We start from the raw sequence: 23,079 nt of genomic DNA on the forward strand, positions 1-23,079 counted from the left end.
CTCCGCTGCAAACCCCCCTCGAAGCACTCTGTACATGCTCAGAGGGCGGCCCGTCGTGCCCAGAGAGGTCTCTTCTCGGGAAGCCGGCGGCGCGGCTGAACTCCCTGGACGGCAGCGCCGCGCGCAGCCGCTTCGGCCGAGCAGGCGGAGGCGGAGGCGGACCCCAGCTGGCAGCGTCCCCGCCCGCCGGGCCGCCCCCTCCGGCTGCCCCGCCGCGCCTGGCCCTGCCCGGCGGAGCGCGAGAAGCCGAAGGCGCGCCATGGCCTCGGCGTCGGGGGGCAGCGGCGCCTCGGAGGAGCTGAAGCAGCAGCTGCTGATCGGCCAGTTCGTGGTGGCCGCCGGCTGCGCCGCCGACCAAGCCCGGCAGCTCCTGCAGGCCGCCCACTGGCAGTACGAGGTGGGCCGCGGAGGCGCCCGAGGGAAAGGCGCACCACCAGGGGGCTGAGTCCCCTCTCGGCTTGGGAATGGTCTAATATTGGGGGTGGGGAGGGGAGAGAAAGCAAGAGGCGTCTGGGGTTGGGAGGATCGGAGCGGGATTCCGCCCTCGGGGCATGTGCAGAGTGCCTGCCCATCGCGCTCTGGCGTGGGCCACTTTGCGCATCTCAGAGCTGGGTTAAATGCGTGCGCCTAGCCGGGGAGAGAGTGGGGTCCTTCCTCCTCCCCAGCCAGCCGGGCCTGATCCATGCCCCAACCGGTTTACGTGGCCTCGTGGAGTAACAGGTGTCCGAGGCCGGTCCGGGATGGGGGAGATGCAAGAGAAAGGAGGAAAGTTAAGGCCACAAAAGCGCCCGGTGTTTCCGACAATGCACAATAACGTGTCATAAAATGCAGGTCACCCTCCAGCAGCGCCCTGCAGAATTCCAGGCATCTGCACCCAGCAACCCTGCTGGACTACAACTCCCATCCTCCCTGGCCGCTGGTCCTGGTAGCTAGGGACGATGGGAGTTGTAGTCTCAACAACAGCTGGGGACCCCGGTTTGAGGAAGACCAGCGCTTATCAGTGCCTGGATGGGGGACCAGCTGGAGACCTCAAATGTAGCTGCTGCCTCGGGTTCCGTGATGGAAGAAAGATGGGATATAAATGCACGACAGGTAAAATACCGGTAAATGCACCTGTACATCGCCCTCCCCCTGCAAAAAAAATGCCTTGTAAACCCCACCAACAGAACTTCCAAAGCTCATGAACTTTTTTTCTGGCTTCTGCTAGAAGCTACTTGCTTTTGGAGGACGTGTGTTTGTTAGCAGGGAGGGAAGGAAGGGAATTCAAATACTGAGTCTTTGGTTTGCTCAGTCAAAGAGCAAAGGACACATTCTAGCACCTGGGGATCCTATTAAGGGTCTATCCTCCCATTAAAATCCTGCTCTAACCAGGACTGAGATTATCCCCCTCCTCTCCTTGCGGGGTGGGGGCTCCCTTGTGTTCCACCACCAGCTCCCTACTGTGCACAGGGGACGCCGACCCTCCGGTCTCTGCCAGGCCCTGGTCCCCCCGCTCTAACCACTATGCCATGCCGGCTCTTTCCCCAGCTACCTAGCTGCCTATAGGGCAGAGTTTCCCAAACCTGGGTCTCCAGCTGTTTTTGGACTACAATGCCCATCATCCCTGACCATTGATCCTGCTAGCTAGGGATGATGGGAGCTGTAGTTCAAAAACTGCTAGAGACCCAAGTTTTGGCAACTCTGTAATCTAAACCAGGACTGGAATTGCCTTTGGCTCTTTGTGTGCATCTGTGCATCAATCCTAACAGCATCTTAGGCATAGGACTGCAGGCCAGCCAGCAACGCTCTGCTTACCTCTTCTTCCCGTTTCCCCCCTTTCTGCAGACAGCCCTCAGCACGTTCTTCCAAGAATCCGGCATCCCCTACAGCCATCCCCATCACCAGATGGTAAGTGGCCTGCAAAACGTTTCCTCCTTGAGATGTTTATGGGATGAACAGGGCTTCCAGAACCTGGAGTGTGGACTGGGGGCGGGGGCAGGAGAGAGGAGTGCTTGCTTACCCCCCTTGGTCTGCAGAGAACCTAAGAAGAGCCGGTTGCTGGATCAGGCCAATGGCCCACCTGGTCCAGCAACCAGAGGCAGGATTGAGGGGAACACGACCGGTTTGTCCGCACTGGGCAACGAGGGGCGCCACAACAAGGACTTCGAAGTCAAGAGGTGGGGTGGGGGCTGTCTTTTGGCATCAGCAGGCCGCTGGTGAAATTTGGAAGCCCAAAGCCGCTATCCTGTTCTCCCAGTGGCCAACTGGGCTCCCCCGGGGGAATCCACCCACAAGCAAGAGACCTGGGCACAGAGCAACTTTTGCCACCTGTAGTTTCCAGCGGCGGACCTTCAGAAGCATGGCTGACCACGGAGGCCCAGCATGGCCGTCCTGGCTAGGAGCCATCAATTGCCCTCTTCTCAGTGAATTGGGCTCATCTTCTTGTAAAGCAGGGGTCAGCAAACATTTTCAGCAGGGGGCCAGTCCACTGTCCCTGAGACCTTGTGGGGGGCTGGACTTTATTTTGGGGGGGGAATGAACGAATTCCTATGCCCCACAAATAACCCAGAGATGCTTTTTAAATAAAAGGACACATTCTTCTCATGTAAAAACACGCTGATTCTCGGACCGTCCGCAGGCCAGATTTAGAAGGCAATTGGGCCGCATCCGGCTCCCGGGCCTTAGGTTGCCTCCCCATGTTCTAAAGCCATCTAGGTTGGCCTTCAGGAGTTTAATTATGTCTTGTGTGAAGGACCTTCTTTTCTCTGTCCTGATTCTTCCAACTTTCAGCCTCGTTGGGTCTCCCTCTCTCAACCCCCCCTCCCACCCCCCCGGGGCTGCTGCAATTGGGGACAGGACTGAAGACCTTCTTCCTTCTGCAGGCCTAGCAGATGCTCAGCCTCCTTCACGACAGGCTTTGCCCAACATCCTCTGCCTTGTTTTTCTCTGGAACAAACAAGATGAGCCAAAGGGATGCAGAGACTGGGATTTTGTCACGATTGTGACTCTGCCGCGGGAAGGACGGCTCTGTGGTAATGCTGGGGGGCACTCCCTCTGACCCCCCCTCTTGTCTTCTTTCCCTGCAGATGTGCACGCCTGCCAACACACCTGCCACTCCGCCCAGCTTTCCCGAAGCCCTCGCCATGTTCTCCCGCCTCAAGGCCTCGGAGCCAGCCGCCTCTCCTCCCCTTCCGCCACCCCCACTGCCCCAGCATCCCGGAGCCTTTCCCTGGCCGGCCTGCTCCCTGCCTGGGCAGCCGGGCGCATGGACTGCCAGCCACCCTCTGCAGCCGGCAGGCTGGCCTGGCAGCCTCTCCCAGCAAGGCAGCTCCGAGCCAAAGACCAGTGCCACGCTGGAGGCCGAGAGATGAGGAGACAAGGGCCACACAGCAGATGCAGGGTGAGACCCACAACGCTTCAGAGACACGGACAGAGAAGCCCCTGACAGCCCAGGGGGGTTGCTTGACTCTGGAGTTTGGGGGCACCAGGCCTAGCTGCAAGGGGGAGGCTGGTGCCAAGGTCTCTGTGTGGGTGATGTGTTTGAGACGCACTCAGAGCAAGGTGGACAGAGAGAGTTCTGCTTCCCCACTCCGGTGCCTTTCCTGTATGCGGGGGGGGGGGGGTTGGACTTTGCAGGCTTTTCCTGGAGGAAACCCGCCCCTGTTGGGCTCCCAGCAGTTCACTTCTCTCCTGTCTCTGCCACCTCAGCTCTGCCCAAGGTGGGCGTTGCCACCCATGGACCAAACCGCATGCTCAGATTTCAACTGCCCCCCATGGAAAAGTGGTGGTGGTGGTTGGGGTTTTGCTTTTGTTCTGGTTTAATAATCTGCCATTTTTAAAAAAGGATTAAATTTCTTTTCCGGATTTGTTGTTTGTGGCATGGCTTGGGAGGAGCGATTGGGGGGGCGGGTGCCCTACTCCAGCCTTCAACTCACTGCAAAGGAGCCTTGGGGCAGGGGGGTGGAAGGGGCGGGCCGGCCCGGGTGCCACTTGGGGGGGTGACAAGATGGCCCCTGCCTCCCCCCAGCTGTAGAGCGGCCGAGGGCACACGCCATCCATACAGGTGTGTGTATGGGCTGCCTCTCGCACAGCAACCGTACGGGATGCCGCACATGCGCACTCCGTAAGGGATGCCGCACACGCGCAGTTCGTACGGGCTGCCCTGCCCCGGGTGCCGGAGAGTGTTCTTCTGCCACTGCTTGGAGCAAGGTTGAGGAGAATGCCGGGGGGGGCTGCCCCCTTGTGCCCCAGGCCAGGTTCCCATGCTCTCTCCAGGCAGGGAGGGCTGAGTTCAGCTCTGCCCGCCCCCCGGCTGCTCATCCTCTTCTGCTGCCTGAGGTGAATTGGGAGGGTGTGGAAGGTGTCGCCCAAGCCATGCTTAGCGGGGTTTTGTACCTTCGGCTCCCTTGCAGGGCTCTTGTGAGATTTCCCTGGAAGCCACCCCAATGGATTCTGCCACCTAAGGCAGCTACCTCAGTTGCCTCATGGGTGGGCCGGCTGTGGCCCAAACTCTGCTCCAGGCAACCTCCACTCCAGAGTTTCCTCCTAGGCCAGGATCCAGCCACATCTCCTTAGTCACATGGGGACGGGGAGGCTGTCATGCGCCTTCCGTGATGTGGACGGAGGCTTTGCTGCTCTGCCCGACGCGTCCAAAAGGAAAAGGGGCTGGGTCAGAGACCCCCTCCTCCAGCAAAGGATAGGAAGAGGGCCTGCGTGTATCTGCTGTGTGCTTGGGGCTGGCTCGCGGCTAAGGGGGTCCTTCAAAGGTTGTCCCAGCCTTCCCACCCATCCCAAAATACCCGCAAAGGAGGCCCAGTGGTTCTAACCCCCCATGCTCCAACTTCTGTGACCCTTGCCAAATGCGACAGGAGGAATGGCTGGCAGCAAATTAAGAAAACAGACAAAAACTTTATGGGTTCTGTTTCTTCCTCGCTCGACAAACTCTAAGTCACATCCACCCAAGGACAGAATCGGGAGTAGCTCCAGGGGTCTCATAGGGGGGCATTTGGGGGTTTGTGGCCCTCCCTGGGAAGAACTGGGGGGGGGCTGGCAGGCGGCAAGAGCTGGAGAGGAGTTGGGGCCAGCTTTTGCCCAGGGAATAAGGGGTATAATTCACATGCCCACAGATAAAGTAGGGAGGGGGGTCATTGCATGCACAGCTCACCTCCTTGCAAACTCCAGGAAATGCCCCCATAATCCTTCTCTCTCTGGCATCTAAAGCTCACCTTTCCCATTAAAGTATGACTCATTCGCACAACCTCCAGCTTCCACTTTGTTTGTGGGCATGCGTGGATCCGTGGGGAGAGGGGCGAGCTGTGTTGACTGCGGCCCCCAGGTGAGAGGGCAGGAGGCAGGGTCCTCCAAAAGGGGCATTCTGGCAACTGGGTGGGGAGAGGCCCGGGTCACCTGGCTGGACCCCCTCCCACTCCTGGCTGGGGGCAAACACTGCCCCTCCCCTGCCAGCACCCATGCTGCTCACCAACTGCTGCTCCTAAGGCCCCCCCCATCTTCCAGGGGCAACTGGGCCTCTATAGGCAGCAGCTGGTGGCAGGTGGTGCCAGGGTTGGTTTTGCCTGAAGTGCCCCTCTCAGTTGGGCGGCGAAAGGGAAGGGGGGAGGCCCAGCAGGGCAGCCCTGGAGCTACTCCTGAGTCGCAGCCCCACCTGCCGGGGAAGGGGGGCACCCGCAATTAACACAAGGGAGGGGCGGGTGCTGCCTGGCAGAGCCGCCCAAGGGGCAAGCCACTGGCGCAGCTCACATGCCCGCCAACCTTCCACCGCTCTTGAAGTTGCTCTGGCTGAAGGTGGAGGCCACCGTCCCGTCCACCGTCTCGAAGGTGATCTCCTGCTGCATCTGCAGCTGCTGCTGGCGTCCTGGTGCTATCCTTCGGACGGCAGGCACTGAGAGAGAGAGAGAGAAATTATATGAAAATGATTTTCCTAACCCCGAGGAAAATAGCTAAAGTGTACGAAAGAAATTCTGAAATGTGTTGGAAATGCAAAGAGAAAAAGGGCACTTTCTGTCATATGTGGTGGGCATGTACATTGGTAAAGGCTTTCTGGGAAATGATATATAATGAGTTAAAGAAAATGTTTAAAAATACATTTGCCAAAAAACCAGAAGCCTTTTTACTAGGTATAATAGGTGAAGAGTTCCCAAGAGAAGATAAAAGACTTTTTATGTATGCAAGGACGGCAGCGAAAATGCTACTAGCCCAGAGATGGAAGGATGGAGGAGTATCAACAAAAGAAGAATGGCAGGTGAAACTGACGGGAGTATGTGGAGATGGCGAAATTGACGGGGAAGATCCGAAACCAGGAAGATCAAGTATTTTCTAAAGACTGGAGTAAATTTGTAATTTATTTGAAAGACCACTGTAAACAGTTAAAATCTTTGACAGGGATGTAAAGTCACTTGTAATGTGGCATTTTTTATGGTAATTATGGTTATATAATAGATAGATAAGGGTAAAAGATGCAGTAATATTAATTTAATCTTAAAGATGGAACCCATGGAGGGAGGGAAGGAGGTCTGAGGGTTTGAAAGAACTCTGTATTTTAATGTTTGAAATGGTTTTGTTTTATATGTATACAATTTTTCAAAAAATTAATAAAAAAATATTAAAGAGAGATAGATAGAGAGAGAAGCAACAGCTGTTTGTGCTTCCTGCTGCCGTACGATTTAGCAACTGCAATACAGCCTTTGCTGGATCCAGGCTCAAAGCACCCCTGCGGAACAGGGATTCTCTTATTTGGCCCATTCCGCAGCTCCCGGCTAGCACAGTCCCCCACGGATCACGACCCCCAAGTCCGATTCCAGCCCCTCTTTCCTGGTGCCCAGTTGCCAGTGTTTCCCCCAGCCCAGGCGGGCTTAGAAGACTCACATGCATAGGGCGAGGCGCTGACGTCGGCATAGGCAGAGCGGGCTCTCTCCATCCTGTTCCCCAGGGGGGGCCGGGGACACTTCAGGACTGGCAGGGGAGGGAAGCGAGAAGGCCGGTCAGCCCACCACCAAAAGCCCCTGAACCTGCTCCTCCTCCTCCTCCCCTTCCCCAATGGCCACCTGCTTGATCACTCATGTGCCTCTTGCTCCAGCAGGAGAGGCAGTGTGGTGTAGTGGGTAGAGTTGGCACACTAGACCAGGGAGAGCAGGGGGAGAGCTGAGATACGCTGCTCGGAGCCCCTGTTTTAATTCTGCTTCAAGCCAGTCGTGGAAAAAACCCATCAAAAGAGAGAGAGAGCTAGAGGCCAGGTCCTTGTGCGGGTGAAGCCTCAGGCAGAAGGGCAACTGGACCCCAAAGAGGACTGCCATAGACGTGCCCACTGCCCCCAAAGTGCCGCACCTGTGAATTCCCTCTGGAGGGCAAGGGAGCGCTCGACTGCTTGGGCGCCCACCCGGCCTTTGTAGAGGACGCCGTTGACGCCAAGGATGTCCACCTCGGTCTGAAAGGGGGACAAAGGCTGTGAGAGATGAGCTGAGCCAAGGCCCAGTAAGGACAGAGCAGAGTGTGGGCAAAATGAAACAAATGGAGGCAGGGCCTTTCCAGCGTTGGCCCCTCCAGAGAGGTCAGCCTACACAATAACCTTTTCAGGCGCCGGGTGAAGACAACGGCAGTCATATATATTTCTTTCCACTGCTTTTTGCTGGTTTAGGTGTTTAGTTTGAAGTTGCATTTTATGTTTTTTTTTTAGTTTTTACTCATAAGCCACCAACAGGGCATTTATCATTCGATGGCATATAAATATTGGGAATCACGAAACAAATGGACCCAACCCAGGCCCAACTACCAGCTCAGATCTCTTGAAGAAAGCGTTACCACCAAATGCCTTCACAGAGGAGGAGAGAAGGACCAGCAGTCGAACCTCCACGTTCAGAGACAGTCTACCTCCCAGCATTTCCGGGGGCTTTGGCTTTTCAGCTGGGCTTGCCGGCTTCTTGGCCAGCCCTGCCTGACCACCAGCAGAAGGCTGGACTAGATGGGCCTTTGGTGCCCCAGATACAGTGCGGCCACCTTTAGCTGCTGTGGTCCTTCAGGCAGATCTCCCACCCAGCACCCTCCCCCCGGCAGGCGGCTCAAGGTGGCCCAGTGGCCGCTCACGTTATCGTAAGTGATGGCTGTCGGGTCTCCGTAGGGGTAGATGGTGGTGAGGTCCTGGGATCGGGTCAGGCGTTTGATGCTGCATGCTTGGTGGTGGGCCTGGCACTGCCAGCAGGTCTGCGGGGGCTGGGCGCCACTGGCCTCGCTCGCCTCCCCGTCCCTGAGGAAAGAAGACCAGGCCAGGGGGCTCTGCGTCAAGGGCTGGAGACTGCCAGTCCCCTGGACAATGCCTTAACAGGATGCCGGCTACATACCTCGTTTCACTGAACTATTCAGTTTCCTCAGAAGGAAGTAGAAAAATCATAAACCTTAAATGACCAAAATTCACAGGAAGGGGGTAAAACTCCCAAAAATTCTGAAGTATTATAATCCTAGCTCGACCCAGGTGAAGCAAAATGCAGCAATAAAGGATTAAGGACTCAATTTCTAATACTGAATTTACAAAAAAAGGTTTGAAAACCTAAATGGCAAGTTTTAGACAAAGCCCAACTTAGAGGAAGCCAAGCACAGTAATAAAGAGTTGAGGACTCAGCTATGAAAATTCTAGCATTGCCTTTACAAAAAGGTTTTAAAAACCTAAATGGCACAAATTCAAAGAAAGGAATACAAGATAAGCTGTTTTAGATTTTAAACAAACTCAAGAACAGGACTGAAACATTCCCATGGTCTAGATGTTACTGTTGATGTTAAATGGTCATTTAAGGTTTATGATTTTTCTTTTTCCTTCTGAGGAAACTGAATAGTTCACTGAAACGACATTTGTAGCTGGCATCCCGTTAAGCCTTTATTCAATTTTAGGTTTTTCTAATTTTTCCCATAAACTCTTTGATTTGTAGTATTTAGTTTATTTTCATAAGATACTATTTCCAGTCGATTACTTCTCGTTTCTGGGATTTTCACAATATTTCATTTGTTTTGTGAAATTTCTAGGTTCCGTGACTGTCTTTTTTCTACTAGCCCCCTGGACAATGGTACTCACCAGAGAGGTGCCGGAACTGAGTTCCTGTGAGTTCCCCCTGAGAGAAAAAAAGCCCTGGCCCTGGGGACAGAAGGGACGTTGCAGAGAGGCTGGCCACCAGAAACAGGAAGATAAAATACATTGAACCAGAGAGGCTGACGGCTTCTCCAAACTTCCTCTTGTCTCACTGCCTTTCCTCCAGAGAAAACTGCTTTTTAGGGCTCAATTGGACGGAGCTCATGGCAGCTGGGTTTTCCGAAGGTTGCTGTTTGTTCTGGTTTAAAGGGTGAGGAGTGGGATGAGGGGGAAACTGCTCAGACCCATGTCTAGAAATCACAGATGAAGCGGAAAACTGCCCAGACGAGGGTTGCCGTATTTCAAGAAGTATCCAGATTCAAAAAGTTGTTGAGCTTTTTTTGGGGGGGGAAACTGGGACATTTCGCCAATTTTTAGAAATTTCCCCTAAATGGTAATTTCACCATTGGAGTCCTGGATATGTCCAGGGGAAACTGGACGTATGGCCTGGGAGAAGTGGATGTCTGCAGCTCTAGATCTGGGATGGGGGTGGGGTTCCCCTGCACAGGGCGCCAAGCCAGGGGGGTCCAAAATTGAGAACATCCTTAATTGAGAAGATCCATTTGGGGGGAGCCAAATTGTGGCCTTGCACAGGGAGTCGTATCGTGAAAGATTACCCTTAAGTTTGGTTGAGCCCCGATTCTGTCTGCCCCTGATTTCGGATGCAGAAAGGGCCCAGGCCTCCTGTCCCTCCCCCCTTAGCATCCCTCTGAGTGGGGTGATCAGCAGGGCCCCCCCAACCGCAATTCCCGCCCCCCATCGCAGTGCCCCCTCCTCACTTCCTCTGCAGGCGTGTCAGGTGTTCGTAGCCACTGGCACTGGCCGGACGACGGCGTGCGCTGCCCTTCCGCATGGTCACCATGTGCCTGCAAAGAAGAAAAGAGAGGGGGGTGAGACAGGGTGGGGGCTGTTAGAATTCCTGCTCCGTGTCTGCAGTCATGGGATTGTTGTCTATCACATGACGGTGTACATTTTGACTCCACAGAGTGGGAAGTGACAGAGACAGGACGTTTGTGTTATTGTGTTCCATGAAGAGGGACTATTGTCCTTTGTTCTTTTTCTCTTTGCTGTCTGGTGCTAGAGAGGGAGGGAGCCATGTTGCAGTGCTCTGTGTGTGTTTATATGTAAATAAAGTAGATTAGCCAAAATGCTGAGTTGCTGAGGTCTGTTGGCATCGGTCGCTGTGATGTTTGGGTTGAAGAAAACTTTTGAAGCTCCTGAACGATCAACCAGGAGGGAGAGAACATGCTAGTCGGGCATGTGTCTCTACCAGGGTCCTACTCGAGTGTAGGCTGAACTCCTGACAGGCCCAGGGCTGCCTCCCCTGCAAAGCAGCCACCCTCCTCCCACCCTGCAAGGTACCAAGGGGGTCTGTACTCACGGCCCGGTCATCATGGTCACTGGCCGGTCGCAGGAGATGCACTTCACTCTCTCAAAGAGCTGTCTGAAAAGCACAAAGAGACCCGAGCTGACCACCTGAAGGACGTCCTTTTACCATCCATCTTCCATGCAATAACCCTGAAGATGTCTCACATGGCAGGTTGGGCGGGGGTCAGTACCCGCAAGGCCAGCAGAACAAGCCAGCCCCCTTGGAGGCGAACCTTTAATATGTCATTATATTTGTACTTTAAGTTCGATTTGGTAAATCTCCCCTGGAAAGGCTAATGTTTGATGCAACTGGTCTGGGAAAATTAATGAGCAGACGCCTAGAATTGATTTCATCAGAACTGAGGGAAGATGGCGGCTGCCAGCAGCGAAAAGACTTTTGGATTGATTCGGCAGAAATACCAGCGTGTGATGAGATACTGCAAACGGACAGGGAATCATACACATAAAATTCACACAGAAACATATCATTGTTTACTTCAACTCGCTTGTGTGAAAGAAGGAATGTTAACAACAGGAAGATTTAAAGGAACTATTGGAAATGACCATCAAAAGCAGGAGATATGAGATGATCAGAGCCCCACCCCCGAACTTGAAGCATGGGAAGTCCCGATAAAAAATTATAATTCAGCCGAATATTTGGATTATTTGACATGTATATGTATAATTTGGAATATTTAATGTGATTTGATTGGGTTAAAATGGAAAACTTAATAAAAATGATTTTAAAAAAAGAACAAGCCAGCCCCCTTGCCAGCCTGCACTCTGCCACTCGGGCATCTGTGCCAAGCCCTGTTTCAGGAAAGTCCCTTCCCAGAGCGACAGCAAGGGCTCCGAGGGCCAAGGGGGGTGGCAGGCAGAAAGTGACAGAGGCTTGCTTTCTTCATATGCAGAGAGTGAGGGGAGCCCCTCTCGTTCTGGAATGCAAGTCATAAATTCCCAGGACAGTGAAAGGCAGACAGAAGGGCAGCAGCTTGCAGACACACAGGGGAGGAGAGGCAAACTGGACAATCTGCTCAGGAGTCTCCTCAGACTAGGGGATGAGCAGAATTCAGGCTTGGTGTCAGGCCAACAGAAGGCAGAGCAGATGGCGTATATCCTGTTAGAAAAGAGTCCACCCTCCAGTGGGCTCAACTGAGGAAGACTGAGCTGTGTGCTCAGACTGAACTACTGTGTAAATACCAATAAATCTGAAAGTTATAAAAGCACCAGCCTGCTATCTCTTGGTGTGAGAGGGAGATCATAAATCCTGATACCCTGCAAGCCTTGAGGCAGATTTGCAGCAGTGCTGCAAAAATAAACAAAAAATACTTACAAAAATGTATAAATTATTAAATAATATACAAATAGATAAAGGAATTAAAAGTAATATGTTAAGGTGGGAACAAGATTTAGGTTATGAAATTGAATACAAAGATTGGGTTAAATTTGGGACAAAAAATATAAATTTTACGGCTTCTTATAAATTGAAAGAAAATTTCATGAAAATGCATCATAGATGGTATATGTTGCCAGATAGGTTGGCAAAAATGAAAAAATCGGGTGATAATAAGTGTTGGAGGTGTAACAGAATGATTGGAACATTATACCATATGTGGTGGTCATGTCTGGAAATTAAGAAATATTGGAATATGATACATGAGGAAATTAAAAAGCTAATAAAACATCACATAATAAAAGAGCAGAATCATATTTATTAGGAATTTTGAATGGTGACATCCTGAATGACAAAATTAATATTTTCTTGCACGCGACAACAGCAGCGAGAATGTTAATAGCCAATAATTGGAAAGGGAATTACGTTCCAATCAAAGAAGAATGACTGAATAAATTATGCGAATACTTGGAATTAGCAAAGCTGACTGATTTGATAAGACAAAAAACAAAAAATACAATCCAAAAACAATTGAAATGTTTAAATGATTATTTATGTAGACAAAGATTAAGTGTAAGGTATTGGTTGTGTTTAGAATAGATTTATGAAAGATTTAGAAAACTTATTGATTAGAATATTTGTATGAGATTGAATGGGAAAAATACGGAATAACAGATACAATTTTGCTTAAAATGTATATAGGAAGTGCAGTATAAGCGATGGAAGTCAATCAGTGAAATTTTATTATTGAGATATTTGTAGAATAAATTTGGAATAAATTCTTCCAATTTTTCTTCTTCTTTTTCTCCTTATTTTTTCTTTTTCTTTTTTCTTTTCTTCCTTTTTTATATATGTGTGCTTATCTGAAATATATATGTATGTATGTATGTATTTGCAGTATTTTGCTTGTATTTTGTAATAGTTATGTTAAAATTTATTTTTTTAAAAAAATGAAAGTTATAAAACCGCCAGCCTGCTGTGTCTTGGTGTGAGAGGGAGATTAAAAATCCTGACACCCCGCAAGCCTTGAGGCAGATTTGCAGCGGTGCTGCAAAAATTAGTGGCCGCTGGCACTGCAGAGGGGATGCCCTTGCCCTGCCTCTCACGATGATGGAGAGAAGATGCTCGGCCCCAGCTTCCCTGCCAACCCCCCCCCACTCACTTCTTAAAGCCAGCGGCACTGTCTGCGTCAAAGCGGGGGCCCTCGCTCAGGTACTTCTTGACGACCTGCCACACCTGCTCCAGCTGCCGGCTCAGAGGGTCCAGGGCCATGCGGTCCAGCTGTGGGGAGGGGGCAGGAGTGAGCCAGTGGTCAGTCGCAGTGTGCATGTTGGAGTTAACGCTTTATTAGCAAAGCCAGGATCCGCACAGACTTGGCGGAGTGTCTGGCCAAATGAGCACAACAGCTCATCCACAGTAGGTCTTGCCCCTCCCCACGGATCAGTGGCCGAGACTAAAGGTCGAGATGATATACGCATTTTAATAACAACCTCCCCACATCTGACTATGTCTCCTCCTCTCCAGGGTTTACCCCAAGCAATCTGAGACTATGCCTGTGTGAAGCTAACTTCTCCTCCACCCTCTTCATGCCTCTCCTGGTTCTGGGAGACCAGCAGGAGTTGCAGCAGGAGAGGGAGACCCCTGTGCCTCTTCACCAGCCGGACTCATCTCTGCCTCTTGGCCTGTCTCCTCTCCTGTTTCAGCTTCTGCCTCTGATTCTGGGCTGCCTCTGATTCTGCCACTGACTCTCCTAGCTCACACAGCCCTGTTCCTTCTTCTGCCACCTCCTCCCAGTCTTCTCCCTCTGACCCCTCATCATCATCCCACTGCCACTCCCTGGGCTCTGAGCCTTCTTCCCTTGGGGGTTCCCCAGCTACTTCTTCCCACCCTTCCTCTGCGTCCAACCAGCCCATGACACCAGGCAAGGAACGCCAGGAGGTTTTGAGCCCTGGGAATGCAGGCTGGGAACTTTGCCCACCGCTAAGGATGTCTGCAGGGCTGGGCCGCCCAGGAGGCAGACGGAGACATTCGCCTCAGGCAGCGGATTCCAAGGAGCACTTCCATGGGCGCCCCTCCGCTGCCAGAGAAGCAAATGTGGTGGTTTCCGGGTGCAAAATCACACGGAGGCCTCCGCTCTCGCAAGGTCTTGCTGGAACTTGGAACCCACAGGATCCCAGTAAGCGAGGCTTCAGCCGGGCTGCCCCTGATGCCCGCCTGCGCTTGGTGGCTCTGCCAGGAGGGCGTCACCTTGCAGTCCATGTCGGTGAAAAGCTTCTCCAGGGCTTTCTGCCAGTCCTTGTCCTGCAGGGACATCTTTTGCAGCAGGTCCTGCATCATCTCGCTCAGCTGGGCGGTGGCCGACTGCAGCTCCACATGGTTCACCTTGGCCTCCAGCTGGCTCTTGTCGGCTTTCTGCGGGGAGAAGCAGCAAGGCCCTCCCCAGTGCCCTCCAGCAGCAGGGGGGCCAAGGAAGGCAGCCCTCCCCTAGAGGCTAAGCTCTCAGAGTGGGAAGGGCCCCGTCACTCAGACCGTGCACCTCCCCTGGAGGCAAGAGCCCCCTCCCAGCTCCACGTGGTCCACTTACCACGTTCATCTCTTCCTGGATCAGGGCTTTGTCTGCCTTTGTGATATCCAGCTGCTCCAACATTATGCGCATGGTCTGTGCACAGGAACAGAAGCAGCACTTGAAACCAGCATTTATGCCCCGAGATTATTCGGAACACACACGTGTGTGTCCAGGCACCAGGGATTTTTGCACAAGTTTTAAAGTGATATTTTTCATCCAGCGTATGTTGGCAGTGAAAAAGACAAATTCCAGCTCAGACAGCATGGCTTTTATAAGCCATTCTTGTGTTTCTATATAAATAATATAGGAACTTTCACCACTGAACTAAACCAAGTTGTACTGCCTGTGTTTTCTGGCTGATGTATGGAAAGGTGCATGAAATAGACCTTTGGAGAGCATGTAAGAAACCATTTTCAACTCACCCAATGTGTGATCTTTTTCTACGCTAGGCAAAGAGGGGAACTTCAGATGAGACTTAGAAGGGCATATTGTAACAGCCTATATAATATCTCCAAACTTTGCTGTATATTTTGTGATTTTAAAACTCTGCTGGGGCTCTCTTACCAAAGAGTACCGGTACTTGCCCCAAATTTGGATCCTGGCATCCAGGCATTCTCCTTTTATACCCTATATTCCCCTTGCCATCAGCAGTGACGGCTATTGATAGCTACTAGCTAGACGGACCCCCTTCTGATTTTCTTACAGAGTTTCCCAGGTGAGTGACGCTGCTCACCTGGATGTCTGACGTGCTCTTCATCATCCTCTCCATGCCTGTCTGCAGCTTCTCGCACTGATCCTTCAGTCTCTGCATCTGATCCATGGTGCCCTTCAGCGATTCCTTGCCCTGGGGAAAGCAAGCAAAGGAGCTGGGCGACTCAGCAGGTGCACCCTTGGGTGCTACTGGGTGCACACCCACCTGGCAGGCAACAGCTGGGTGGTGTGGAGGACCTTCTTGAGCGCCCCCTTCCCCTCCTGCCCCCTGCTCCAAAAGTCACCTTCTCAGCCTGACTTTGGATCCAATTTATTCGCTCTAGCAGAGACTCCATTTCGGGTGGTTCTCCAGAAAGGCCTGCAAGCAGAAAGAAGGCTCACAGCTGGGCTGCCTCATCCTCCAAATTTCTGGAGGAGAGAGCAAGTGATGGCTCCTAGTCACCCTGCCCTCCACAGTCAGAGGCAGCCACACTTTTGAATCCCAGGGGCTGGAAACTGCAGGAAGGAAAAGTTGCTCTTCTATGTGGGATGTGATACATAAGTAGCAGTCAAGTACAACATTCCTTGTTTTCCTAGAGTGGACATGCAGGGGAGTGTTTGGTCCAGCCAGTTGAAAACTTCCTGTTTCCTCCTGACTGGGACAAACTTCCTTTGCATGTGACTAGAGGTGGGTGTGACCTTACCTGTCCAGGTAACAAAAGGAAAAGGCACACAGCACCCTCTCTCTTTTTGACTTCCACCATCGTTGGAGCAGCTTTTCAGCTAGAGATGCTCTGTTGGATTCCATCCAACAGAAAACACGGGGATTGTCCCCATATGGGATAGATCCAAGTGTATATACTTTGTAACTAAGTCTGCCTTCAGGGATCCAACTGTGAACTGATGATGTGAGTAAACTTCTTTTATATACTTTACACAAGATTGTGGCGTGTTCATTCTTTTAAGAGAGATATAAGGGAACTTGCCAGGAGCCTAATATTGAGAGGCTTAAACAAGCATGCAACCAGCTATCTGCTGTGTGTTTAAAGGGGGCATGTAAAACTCTGCTAAGTTATAGAACTTGCTAGCACAAGTTAGGAAGGATATTAATGAACAATATATCCTCTCCTGCCTCCCTGAACATTCCCACACTGCTCAAGTCTTGCTTGCTGGTTTCCCTGTGGGGCACCTGGTTGGCCACTGGGAGAACAGGAGGCTGGGCTGGATGGGCCATTGCTCTGACTCTGGAGGAGCCAAGGTAACTGTAACAGAGGGTGCCTCTGGGCATGCAGAGAGCGCATCTCCGCACTTGGTCCCTGAGCTCGGCTCCAGACCGGCCCACCAGCTGATGAGAAGAAGAAGAGGAGGAGGAGTTTGGATTTGATATCCCGCTTTATCACTACCCAAAGCGGCTAACATTCTCCTTTCCCTTCCTCCTCCACAACAAACACTCTGTGAGGTGAGTGGGGCTGAGAGACTTCAAAGAAGTGTGACTAGCCTAAGGTCACCCAGCAGCTGCATGTGGAGGAGCAGGGAAGTGAACCCGGTTCACCAGATTACGAGTCCACCGCTCTTAACCACTACACCACACTGGCTCTCTGGGGTGGGTGGGTGTGCCTTGCAATTCCGCCCCGGATGTGTTGGTGGGGCCTCTGGGTCAGAAGGTGTCAGCCCCAACTGGGTGCTGCTCCCCACCCCCAGTATATGGCTCTTTCTTCCCACTGCCATGCTTGGGGTGGGTGTGGGGTCGCCCAAGGACTCACCCCGAAGGCCGGCTTGCTTCATCTGCTCCTCCAGCTGAGTGATTTGGGCCAGCAGCACTTCGTGCTTCCCAGGCAGCTGTCCCAGGGTAGCCAGCACTTCCCGGGACGACTTCTCCAAGCCCTCTGGGTCGGTGTAGCTCTGCAACACAAGCACATGTGTGGGAGAGACCGTGGAGTGGGTGAGATGAGAATGCCTGCCTTGCATGTAGAACGTCCTGAGTTCAATCCCTGGGCTGGGAGAGACCCAGAGAGCCACTGCTGCCCGCCAGAGCAGGCAAAACTGGGCTGGGTGGAGCGAGGGTCTGACTGTTTGAGCCTTGAGTGACAGCCGTTCGACAGTGAGCCAAACTCATGGAATCATAGAGTTGGAAGGGACCCTGAGCAACATGTACTTTAACCCTCTGCAATGCAGGAATCTCAGCCCAAGCATCCATGGCGGATGGCCACCCAACCTCTGCTTAAAAACATCCCAGGAAGGAGAGCCAACCGTCTCCTAAGGGAGTCGTTCCACTGTCAAAGGGCTCTCACTGTCAGAAAGTTCTGGCTTAAGGGCCAGATGTGGTGGTCAAGGAGAAGCAGGCTTCTGCGGAACAGCATGGCCGTTAGATTTGCACCAGAGACATGGCTGCCTCCGTGATCCTATGGGAGGCAGTGGCAATGGGAAGAGGCTTGCCCAGCCTTCCATGGACTGACCAGGGGGAGGGACCGAAGGAAAGGCCCCCTGCCCCCCCGGAGGCAGCCACATGAGTTGGCTGAGTTTCTTGACCTCCCGTGGCAAACGTAGATTCAAGTGGCATAGGGCTGCCATATTTCAAATGTGAAAACCCAGAGAGAAAAGTTCTTGAGCTCCCCTCCCCGACCTGGATACTCCTAGAGACAGCCTGTATTTAAAATGTGGCTCTTTTGGGGGGGGTGTTATTGGGTTATTGTTTTGATTTTGCTCTTATATATTGTGGTCTTTTCTGTGAACCGCCCTGAGACCTCGGGTACAGGGCGGTATATAAATAAAATAATAAATAAATATTCCAGATACGTCTGGGAAATTCGGGACGTGTGGCAACCATGGACTGGCAGGGGCTCTCAGGGCTGGTGGGCAGGGAGGGGTCTTCCCTGCCACTCCCTTCTAGTGGAGGTGTGCCAAGGGGGTACCTTCTGCATGCCCAACAGGGATCCTGCTGCCTCTGCACTGAGGTTCTCCTCCCCACTCCCTTTTCCATGGGGCTGCAGGATCTCATGCGAGGGCCACCAGGGCGTGGGGGCTGGGGACCTGCCTTCCTGCCCCCCCTCCTCTGTCCCCCACACTCACCTTTCCCGTGAGCATCTCGCAGAGGGAGCTCCAGCGCACCAGGTCCGAAGCGTCTGCCAAGGAGCCCAACCTCCCCTGCGTTGGGAAAGGAGCAGGTGAGGACCTGTGTGGAAAAGGCCATCGCTCACGGCCCAGCCTGGGAGCGATAAAGAAACCAGGAGACTCCCCCCGCCCCACCCCATGCAGACGGGCTCAGCTTGGCTAAGCGGTCCTCCCGTATCGCCAGCCTCTGTGCATGAGCCACACTGAGCCACTTGTCTTGGTAGGGAGACTGGGCCCAGGGAGGGGCAGCAACGCTCGCCCCTCCGCCCCCCACTGCTGCCTGCCCTGCTGAGCCGCTTTGCGGAAGGGTCCCTGATTAATAATAATAATAATAATAATAATAATAATAATAATAATATTTATTTATACCCCGCCCTCCCGGCTCAGGGTGGCTAACACCAGTAAAATTACAATAAAAACATAATAGGGAAAAAAACCCAATTTAAAATACAGGTTAAAATGCAATTTAAAATGCAGCCTCATTTTAAAAGTCAAAACCATAAGGGGAGGGAAACATAAGGGTAGACTGAGTCCAAACCAAAGGCCAGGCGGAACAGCTCTGTCTTGCAGGCCCTGCGGAAAGATGTCAAGTCCCGCAGGGCCCTGGTCTCCTGGGACAGAGCGTTCCACCAAGTCGGGGCCAGTACTGAAAAGGCCCTGGCCCTAGTTGAGACCAGTCTAACCTCCTTGCAATGGCGAATGGGAAAAAGGGGGGGGGGATAATGAATATGATATGTTTTGATATTCTGTTATGTTGAAATTGTTAATAAAAAATTTAAGAAAAGAGAGAGACAGAGGTGTATTGTGCTCAGAGCGAGCTGTGGGTGTCCTGGGCTCACATGCAAGGCTGGCTGGTCCCCCATCTAAAACAGGGACAAATCCTGCCTCTGGGGAAAGAAGTGGGTCTGCCTGGAAACTGCAGGAAGGGAGAGGGCTGCTGTGCTTGTGGCTTTCCCAGAAGAGGCACCTGGTTGGCCCCTGTGAGAACAGGACGCTGGAGTAGATGGGTCACTGGCCTAATTCAGCAGGTCCTTTTTACACTCTTAGGCTCAGAGGCAGCTTTGAGAAGAGCCGCCTGGTCCCAGGAAGGTAGGTCAGGAGGCTGGAAGGAAGGCATCGCTCTTGTCCTGCATTTCTTCTTCTCGGCTCCAAACACACAAGCAGCATTTAGGGCTCCTGTCCAGCCTCAGCACAGAGCAAGAGCATCTTCTCCACTGTTGTGTACTGAGTTGAATAGGATTCAGAATGCAGCAGTCTGATTGGTCCACAGGAGCCACCCAATCCAGCTCCAGGTGGAAGTGAATCCGCACCCTGATTGGCCTACAGGAGAATCCCGGAATTAGCCAATCACGTGGGGCCTGTTGTGTAAATAATGTATATAAAGCAGACACTTTGGGGGGACTTGCATTCCTCACTACTATGAGCTGAATAAAGAGCATGAAATCCACCCTCGACTCCGAGTATATTTCATCCGCTTTCGCGATGTAGGGCAGGGCGGGTCAGGGAAGTTGCACTCACCAATTGCTCCCTGATCCCATCCATCTTTCTGGCCTGCTCATCTAATCGGGTGAGCTGCTCCCTCATTTCGTCAACGTTGAGCTGTTTATTTATCACATGGTTATTATGTAATAATAGTAAGTGGTATCAACTTTGGTCTCTAAGCATCTTACATAAAAGCCGCAAGCCAAACAATGGCATTGAGAATTCCACATCCACACTCTCCCACCGTAATGCTCCGGAAGGGCAGTGTGGGTCAGGAGGACTCAAGCCCCAAAACAAGACCTTGGCTGAAATGGGTCCTGGGAATGAGTTTCCTCCAACAGCATCTGCAGCTGAACTGCTGCCACTTCTTTGCCTCACCCCCCAAAAAGCGTATTGGTGATCCGGGCGGCACTCGGAGCTGCACAGAGGTGGGCGATTTTGCCCTCAAAGTACCTTGCAAAATTGGCTCTGGGGGTTCCAGAGTTAGGCTCTCCAAGGCAGATGAAATCAACCATTGCATAGCTTGGAAGACCTCCATTGGGTGGATAGTTGAAGATGCAATGAAGGTGACAAAGAAGGCCACGTTTGCGGCCTCCCCTGCCAAGAACTACACGCTCTTAGGCATGTCTGGTGGCCCTTGCAAGACTTGCGCCCCAGCCATCTTTGGGTCTGATCATGACCTCATAAACCAGGGGGCTGCCCCTGCTCTGGAGGGCTGGAGAGGGGACTCGGGTGCATCTGTGCCAATGGCCCATTAAAACAGAATAGGTGGACTTGCTAATAAAACAAGAGTAGAAAGAGGGGCTCTGAGCATGTCCAGAGTGCCTCCCCTTGCCAGCTGAGTAACCACAGTTGGGCTGTATATCTCTGAGAGGCACCTCTGGGGGCCCAGCCCAGGCAGGCTTCATTCACAGGGACCCCCTCGTTTTGAAAGAAAAATGCCCTCTGCCCCACTGCAAGATGCCCCTTTCTGATGTCATCTTCTGGGGATACTCACTTTGGTGAAGTGCTCCTTCAGCTGCCCCAGCTCTCCTTGAAAGCCCTCTGTGGCTGTTTGCAGGGTGCAGATGTTGTTCAGCAGCTCCTGCAAGGTAGTCATGGCCTGGACAGGACAGAAAGGGAGTTAGTGACGGCTGGAACCAGAAGAAGACACCTGGGAGATCAGCAGCAGGAAGGCTGGCAGAGCTGGCCATTGATAGGAACTATGGAGAGTGTGCTCAGTCTACACACACACACACACACACACACACACACACACACACCTTTTCTGTAAAGCTCAGGCCCTCTCCTGTTCTGCACAAGCCACCCGTTTCTGCTCTTGGTCCTCATCCGCATGCAGACCTTTGAATTCAGAAGTCGGATATGGACCAGGAATGGGGAGCCCAGGACCCTCCAGACGTTCTTGGGCCACAACGTCCCTGGAATGTGGCCTATGCTGGCTGGCGCTGATGGGATCCAGAGTCCAGCAACTTCAGGAAGCCTCACTAATCCCTGCCCTCAAGGGCTTGGCTACACCTTCCACAGGGTCAGGGCCATTTCCAGACCACCATCTGATCATGAATGGTGGGCCATTGCAAACATCACGGTCCCTTCTCTTTTGCAGGTAGTGAGGCAGGGGGGCCACATCCAGGTGCGCTGCGCCAGCTGCCCAGGAAAAAGAGGAAGGAAAGAAGGCGCCTCTCTACTTTCGGGGAGACTCACCTTGGTCATCCCAGCCTCGTTCATTTCCATCTTCTTCTTCAGCTGCATAATCTGCCACATGTCCTGGGCCGGCTGGGCAGCTCCTTGGCTGCGGGCCAGCAGCTCGGCAGTGGTGGGAGCCTCGTTCAGGAAATTCAGCTGCTTCTCAAGCGCCACAACCCTGTCGTGCAGCTGGTGGAAGATTGAGCTGGATTTCTTGGCTGGCTGGACCACTTCGGAGGTCGCCACGCTTGTGGCCAGGTCTTTCGGGGGCTTGATGAAGTCCAGCTCGTCGTCGGTGATTTCCTTCTTCATGTCTTTCAAGTGGAGGTGATCCAAGAGGCTGTGCAGGAATAAATGGAGGGCGTTGAAGTTGACATTGCCCAGTTCTGGCGTCCCAATGGCCAGGTTGATCAGCTCTGCAAAGGAGATGCTGTGGGTCATGATTCTTCCGGCAGACGGCCTCTGAAGAGCCAGGTATTGAGATTTCCACTTCGAGGTTAGCTAGTTGTCTTGGGGACGGGACAGCAACACAACCCAGTAGGTTCCGAGTTAATCAGTCACTGACAATGTGCGCATGGGATTTATCCGGGGGAAACAGCGTCAGGCTTGCTGCTCGGAGTTCTGCTCAGCGCGTAAAGTTTCTGCTGGTTGCTAGGAGATGCCGGAACACGGGGAGATCTGGAAGATGGGCAGCGCAGGCAGGGAACCAGCCGAGCCTGTCGTGAATCACGGCGGTACTTGGATAGGAGCCAGATTAGCCGCATACTCAAACAGCATTTGGTGCCAAGGGAAGGTGCTCTTGGGAATGAGCGAGGGAGGGGGCTGGGTGGAGGCTGGCAAGTCGCACTCCTTCCCCTGGTGCCCATCAAACTAGAGCCACTGGCAAGTTCAAACCCAGCTGCTGCTCCTGGCAGAGGCAGAAAACCTTTTCTTTAATGTCCTTTTTAAAAAAATTATACTTTTCAGGTTTATACATTTCATTAATTTTACAATCATTTTAACATTTCAAAGCTTGACTTCCTTCCCCCTCTTTCCGGGGTTCCTTAAATTTATTTTTGAATATCTTCTGCATATCTAAATTCATTTAATTTGCTCATTTAATTATCTACTTTAAATATATACTCTTATGAAACTTCAGGTTGTTACAATAATCCTGCCAGTGTGTTTATCTGTTTGCAATTTTTCTGTAAATATTCAATGAACAATTTCCATTCTTTTATAAAAAGTTTGTTATCTTGATTTCTTATTCTTCAGGTAAGTTTCGCAATTTCTGCCTATTCCGTAAGTTTTTGTATCCATTCTTCCTTTGCTGGGACTTCTGCCTCTTTCCATTTTTGGGCGAGTAGCATTCTTGCTGCTGTAGTCACATGCATGAATAAGTTTCTATGCAATTTAGGTAGTTCAGACCCTGTAATTCTCAAGAGAAAACCTTCCGTTTTCTGTTTTGTTTTTTACAAAGGTTATTTTAAACATCCTTTTCAATTCCATTATATATAATTTTCTTTAATGTCTTCAGAACTGTTTGGTTGACGAACTGCTCACCTTGCAATTGATCAGACCAGAAAACCAGAAATAAAATTAATATGTATACCCAAAGTAAGAATTTAAGAAGAAGCTGCTGGATGAGGCCAATGGCAGGATCTGAACACAAGAGCCCTCCCCAAGCCTGTGGTCTCC

At 52.0% G+C, this 23,079-nt stretch overlaps 2 protein-coding genes across 2 annotated transcripts; one reads left to right on the forward strand and one right to left on the reverse strand.

The window, feature by feature from the left end:
- The first annotated feature begins 234 nt into the window (after positions 1-234).
- Positions 235-3,843, forward strand: UBALD1 (UBA like domain containing 1). Its single transcript, XM_053364917.1, has 3 exons — positions 235-397; positions 1,825-1,887; positions 3,066-3,843. Exons 1-3 carry the CDS (start codon positions 260-262, stop codon positions 3,348-3,350), a joined length of 486 nt encoding a protein of 161 aa, XP_053220892.1. The 5' UTR covers positions 235-259; the 3' UTR covers positions 3,351-3,843.
- A 1,335-nt stretch (positions 3,844-5,178) lies between these two features.
- On the reverse strand, positions 5,179-22,171 carry C14H16orf96 (chromosome 14 C16orf96 homolog). The gene is made up of 16 exons (XM_053364916.1): positions 21,421-22,171; positions 20,717-20,821; positions 19,756-19,836; positions 18,196-18,270; positions 16,890-17,028; positions 15,432-15,505; positions 15,170-15,280; positions 14,455-14,529; positions 14,118-14,282; positions 13,033-13,151; positions 10,491-10,553; positions 9,889-9,975; positions 8,077-8,236; positions 7,321-7,420; positions 6,862-6,948; positions 5,179-5,878 (listed from the first exon to the last, which is right to left on the reverse strand). Exons 1-16 carry the CDS (start codon positions 21,841-21,843, stop codon positions 5,733-5,735), a joined length of 2,010 nt encoding a protein of 669 aa, XP_053220891.1. The 5' UTR covers positions 21,844-22,171; the 3' UTR covers positions 5,179-5,732.
- Positions 22,172-23,079: the final 908 nt, after the last annotated feature.

This window comes from Podarcis raffonei, chromosome 14 (assembly GCF_027172205.1).
Source record: "Podarcis raffonei isolate rPodRaf1 chromosome 14, rPodRaf1.pri, whole genome shotgun sequence".
Lineage (NCBI taxonomy): Eukaryota > Metazoa > Chordata > Lepidosauria > Squamata > Lacertidae > Podarcis > Podarcis raffonei.